This window comes from Alligator sinensis, unplaced genomic scaffold (genome assembly GCF_000455745.1).
Source record: "Alligator sinensis unplaced genomic scaffold, ASM45574v1 scaffold138_1, whole genome shotgun sequence".
NCBI classification, from domain to species: domain Eukaryota; kingdom Metazoa; phylum Chordata; order Crocodylia; family Alligatoridae; genus Alligator; species Alligator sinensis.
Window position 1 is genome coordinate 3,307,032 of NW_005841862.1, and position 5,902 is coordinate 3,312,933.

The 5,902-nt window shown below is 45.5% G+C and overlaps 1 protein-coding gene across 11 annotated transcripts in view; it reads left to right on the forward strand.

Moving 5' to 3' along the window:
- The window catches only part of CDC42BPA (CDC42 binding protein kinase alpha), a 349,682-nt gene that overhangs the window by 308,709 nt on the left and 35,071 nt on the right, over positions 1 to 5,902 (forward strand). For all 11 annotated transcript variants that reach the window (XM_025216127.1, XM_025216130.1, XM_025216132.1 and 8 more), the window contains 3 exons: positions 1,702 to 1,807; positions 2,471 to 2,607; positions 4,441 to 4,580. In XM_025216127.1, the coding sequence (XP_025071912.1) occupies positions 1,702 to 1,807; positions 2,471 to 2,607; positions 4,441 to 4,580 (383 nt within the window). The remainder of the gene's footprint in view (positions 1 to 1,701; positions 1,808 to 2,470; positions 2,608 to 4,440; positions 4,581 to 5,902) is intronic.

Sequence of the window (5,902 nt, forward strand, 5' to 3'; positions counted from 1 at the left end):
GACGGGAAGAAAGATCGATAGGTGATCAGTCTATCGATCGGCAGCCGCAAGTCAGATAACTTCAGAGGCACTCTGCAGCGTGCTCAAAGCTCTTCGACTTGGGTGGAAGTCGCGCGGAATTTTAAACGGCCAGCGAGCCAATTACTAGCCGCCACGTGTGAATAATTTAGCACTGGCCAATAGCGGGGCACAAATTTACATCCGAATAGCGGGAACTCTTTGCACCGTGCATTTCTGTGCTGCAAAGAAGAAATGCATCTTGCAAAGGAAACTGTAAATTGGCAGGAACTCTTCCCTGCACGCGGGCTCTCAATTGCAGCAGAACACTCTGCCGTGCAAAGGAGCTCTCATGTGGCCAGGAAATTCCATAGTGCCAAGGCACAAAAATCACTGGGTTGTGACAACCTCAAGGTACCAGACACGACTCATGAATGTTGAGATGGTGGGGTGGATGGAGCGTCCTGCAGGAGCGCAGGCGGGTCCCCCACGTGCTCGGCGGTGGACCCAGAAGAGGACCAGAAGTACTTCCAATCCACTTCTGGGTCCACTGCAGTGTGTGTGGGGGACCCCTCCTGCCGCCGCTCAGCGACTGGTGCCTCCTGGGTCTGGGGGGGCACCCGGGGTCCCCCCGCAGCTGATCACTGTTTTGGGGGGACACGGGGGGGTTCCCCTGCACGCTCAGCAGCGGACCCAGAAGTGGACTGGAACTTCTTCTGGTCCACTTCCAGGTCCACTGCTAAGCACGTGGGCACTCCTGTGGGACGCTCCATCCGCCCCACCATCTCAGCGTTTACGAGCTGCACCTGGTACCTTGAGGTATGTAGAAAAAACATAAAGCTATATCTATGGCCAAATCACTGATTCTCTAAATCAGAATTGAATCTTCAGATTCAGCCAAATCAAATCTGGACAGTGATCTGAATCAGCAAATTGAATCACTGTCCCCCAAATCAGGCCGAATCCGAATTGAATACTGCCCACTTTGCACACCCCTAATGTTCATCATGCATTCATGGGCAGCCATTGGACTTTGCTGTCTTTGTGACTGCATGGCAAGCTTGTGGAGAAAGAATGCATTCAATTAATACTGTGCAGGCTCCCAGGAGCCAAGGAGAGGGGAGTCCTTTGAAAATCAGCCTCATGCACTCTCTTACCTTAAACATTTTTTTACCACTAACATCACAGAATCACCCACCCCTCACATCATGAAACTGAACTCTGTTATCCACTGTAGCAAACAAGTCAGAATTTTAAACTATAGTGATGCATTCCAGTATGACTTTTCTCTTCTGGCAGACTTTCTACCTTTATAATAAAACTCCTGACTGGCTAGCAGTTCAAAAAATGCAACCTCTAAAATGTGCTTCTACAACAGGGAGACATTTATAGACGACCGTGCCCATCTTCCTTTCAGAAATGGCAGCCAATGTATGTACTGGGACAAGGTGCAAGTCTAAATATTTTTTTCCAGAGGACAGTACCAACAGAAATTAGTTGATAGCAATCCATACTATTTGAGCTTTTTAAGGAATGGATAACTAAAGCAAGGTAAATTTTCAGCTCAGGAATTATGTGCAAAATCCTAATTTTTGCTACCACAAGATTTAAACCCCACATACATTTTTTCATTAGGTCTGCCTGCACAAGAAGTGATGGTAGTATGTTGCTAGCAGCTAACATCTGTATCTGTTTATTTCCCAGCCTAAGGCCCATCAGTTTGTAGTGAAATCTTTTAATACACCTACAAAATGCAATCAGTGCACATCTCTGATGGTTGGTTTGATAAGACAGGGCTGCACCTGTGAAGGTAAGTCTGACCAAAATAAACATGAGTTTAAGTGCCTATGGTCTTACAGATGGTGTTACTGAAAACTATGCAAGCAATGTTACTATTATGCTGAAATAATCCATTCTGTAATGCTTACCTTTAAATTATGTTTTGTAATCTTATTGTTGTCTTGTAACGGTGGTAGCTAAGCATTTTGGGTGGGTTACAAGGAGAATTTTTTGCAGTGGACTGTATAATTAGCTGAAATTGGTCTGCTGGGAAATATTTAGAACATAATAATTGATGGTGGAAGAATTTACTTTAATTTAGTTTAATGGAACCAAGGACATATACAGAAGTCAAATGTACTGATGATAAAATGAATTTGGCATGTGAGAAAAATAAAAGGAAAATTGCCATTCAGTAGCCATTTTAAATTACTTCAAGATTGAATTAATCTAGATTTACTTGTAGCCAATATAGTTTTCCAGTCCAAAAATTTAGAGCTACTGATGAAGAATTTTACTTTTCTTCCTCTCACTATAGAAAGCTTTACTGAAATAATTGAATTATTAGCCAATTGAATGTGCTTCAAAAGAGTTACTTCCTTTACACACGTTATTGTCCTAGCTTTCATATTGCATAAGAAGACAGATTTTATGTGAGTTATTGACTCCTTTTTCCTTCCCCTTTCCTGATAAGTTTGTGGATTTTCATGCCATGTGACCTGTGCAGACAAGGCCCCAGCAGTGTGCCCAATTCCACCTGAACAGACCAAGGGTCCTCTGGGAATAGACCCACAGAAAGGTATAGGGACTGCATATGAAGGTCATGTCCGAGTAAGTATCAAGAGATTGTATTGAGCTGCTTGGGGTTAACTGCTCTGATTCTAAGCTTTAAAAGTCTATTTCTGAATAAGTCTGCATGTGTGTATATGCGAGTGTGTGTGTTAGTGGATATATATATACACACACGTGCATGCACATGTACATATTATATATATGTTTTTATTTTGAAGTGGCAGCCTTGGAGGTTGAAGATCTCTAGTTATTCACAGAGCAGATATAGCACTGTCAGCAACAAACTTATTTCATTCTGTTGTGTCAATGTGCTCTCTGAACCTACCTGGGAGAGACTACCTCTAACCTGAGAGACTGTTTCAGTCTTCAGGTCAGTCTCTGGACTTTTGCATTATGATGGTAGTTCTTTCTGTCTTAGTTATAGTGATAGTTTCCTAATTATATGGGCACTGGATTAAGAACACCAAACAGCTATCAGGTGTTACCTCATTTTCTACCAAAGCCAGTGACTTAGCGTTGTAAGATTTTATTTCTCTTCCTATCAGTATCTTTCGGCATTTTTACATGTGCATGCATCGCAGTGCCGGGTGCTTTGAAAAATGCACTGAGAAAATGGTGGCAGCAGGCTTTTGTACTAAAACACCTTGGAGGTGCTTTAGTTCAAAAGCACACCGCCACCATTTTCTGCACACTGATGCACATTTTACCACTTATACAACTACACATGGCGCAGTACCGTTCACCTCAGCTCACATGCGGAGCAGCAGACTCAATTAATCGAGACTGCTTCAAAGTAGCAGATCTCTGGCATGTCGCTGGAAAAAAGTATGTGTATAAATGCCCTTTGTTTGTTTTTCATGAGTTTCTGGATAAGGAAGAATGAGGTAGGGACAGGTTTTTTTAAAATACAATGTGGAGTTTAAATCTGACACCTGGGCTCCACACCTGGGCCACTTGTACACATGACGGGGGTTTTATCCCCTAAATTGAAACAGTGGATTTTTAATTACAATGATTTCAATTATGGGGCTTCCATCACTGTTACAGTGAAAGGCCCAGTCCTTTTTTTTTTTTTTTTTTTGCAGAGCCTGCCCGTGTCTCCCATGGCCAAGGGGTGAGCTGCCAGCAGGCTCAGTAGCCCCAGAGCTGTGGGTGGGGCCCGGTCCTTCCCTCTGTGGTAGCAGCACCCCACAAGGCCGCCTAGGTGGGCTGCTAGCAGGCTGGTGCCACCTGGGGGGGCACCACCACCATAGAGGGAAGGTCTGGGCCCCCCACAGCTCAGGCCCACCGGCAGCTCACCCACTGGCCTGTAGGAGAGGCAGGTGGTCTCCATGGGCAGGGGGGAAAAGATCAGGCCCCTTGGTGCTTTTTTTTTCTCAGCAGAGCCTGCCCGCACAAGCTGCTGCTGAGCCATTCAGCCCCTGAGCTGCAGGGGGGCCCAGTCCTTCCCTCCGCAGTGGCAGCACCCCCTGGGGCCGCCCAGGCAGGATGCTAGCTGCATGGGTGCTGCCCCAGTTTGCAGGCAGCACCTGCCGGATCCAACTCTTCCCTGAGCCCACCACGTGGATGTGGTTTAGTTTGCAACATAGCAAATTCATTTAAATCATAAAACCCCCCACACGTGTACAGTGTTACACAATTAAACTGCAAAAACAACCAGTTTCTGTCACAAATACAAGCGCCCCTGGTTCTCATGTCTTTTACTGAATGCATGTAATGTTGTTTATGCTGCCTGTCATATTTCTGAACAGGAGAACAAACAGTGCATTGATTTATTAACAAAAATAATATTTGCATTGTATTCTTTGATATCTTTTTTCTTTTGAATACACAAATTTGTTGAAAGTTGATCAGCTGTTTGTTTTACTATAGGTTCCTAAGCCAGCTGGAGTTAAGAAAGGTTGGCAGAGGGCTCTGGCTGTGGTCTGTGATTTCAAACTCTTCCTGTATGATGTAGCAGAAGGAAAAGCATCCCAGCCCAGCGTGGTAGTGAGTCAGGTTATTGACATGAGGTAAGCTGTTGAGTGCTGAGAGAACACAAACTTCACTTTTGTATCTTTCAAAGGAAGGTTATACCCAGAAAGGTTTATCTCCAAGCAATATTTAAAGCTAGAACACATTTTCCAATAAATTCCATTTCTCCTGAGAACACTTATTTTCAGTTCAATTCAATGAACACTTATTTAAGACATGGTGAAACTTTGTTATTAGGTGTAACCTACCACACAAGGTCTTAGCCAAAAAGAAAAGCTAATCTTTTTGTTGTTGTTATCATTGTTCTAGTTTGTCCTTATCATCTTTGATCTAACTTGGTTATAGCAAATAGCCCTTAATGATCGCAATTTAAATGTGGTCTCTTCTGACATACAAATATCCTTTGTGTTCTTACATCTCAGTACGCAGCAGTATGAAGTGACAACAACGGCAAGGATTATGAGAAGTGGTTTCTCTGGCCTCATACAGACATTCATTTTCTCTTGGGCTAGTTGCTCCTCTCCCAGAAGAAACCATGAGTATACAGATATTCAGGCTTTTACTCCCAGAGGAAAAATGGCCACTCTGGGAGTAAAATAACCTGGGAACATTCAGAGTCAGTCACTCCTGGGAGAGTGAACATCTGTACATGCCATAGCTTCTTTCAGAAGAGAACATAGTCCTCCAGGATTCCTATCCCACCCACTCACCCTATGAGACAGTGTGTCACTTGCTGAATTCTGCTTCTCTAGCAAGTGACCCCTTCACAATCCACACATTGTGCTGCATAGGAACACAGGCTGACCATGAGCAGTTTGGGTCAGCCAATCAGGGGTTCCCTATGCACTCCATCTGTTGCCAGGCAGACTAAGAGTGCCTGCAGATCACATTAAGATGTGTGTACAAAGTCCACCCACAGCTGCATAGTGTCAGTACTGCAAGCTCTCCACTATTCAAGGCCTCAGCATTCCATTCATAGGTGGACAAAGAAAATATGATTTTGGGGGGCTGAGCATGCACGTGCATGTCCCCCCAGCAGGTAAGTCTATTGTGGGGAAGAGGTGGGGTGGCAGATTGAGGCCCCCGTGGTGAGGGAGGGAGTTGGGCAGAGACGGGGGGCGGGGGCTGGGGTGAATGGAGCCCCGGGGCAGGTTGTGGGATGCTCCAAGCCCGGGTGGCCCATCCAGGGGTGTGGGAGGGCTCCCGCCACTAAATGCACCCCCAGAGCAGGCACAGGGGGCACGTGCCCCCTGATCTGTGTGTGGGGCAGAGGTGGCTGCTGCTACAGGCTGGGGTCCGCACCCTGCGCATGCCTTCGGTGGTGGCGTTGCACAGCCACTGAGGCAGCAGGGTTCAGACC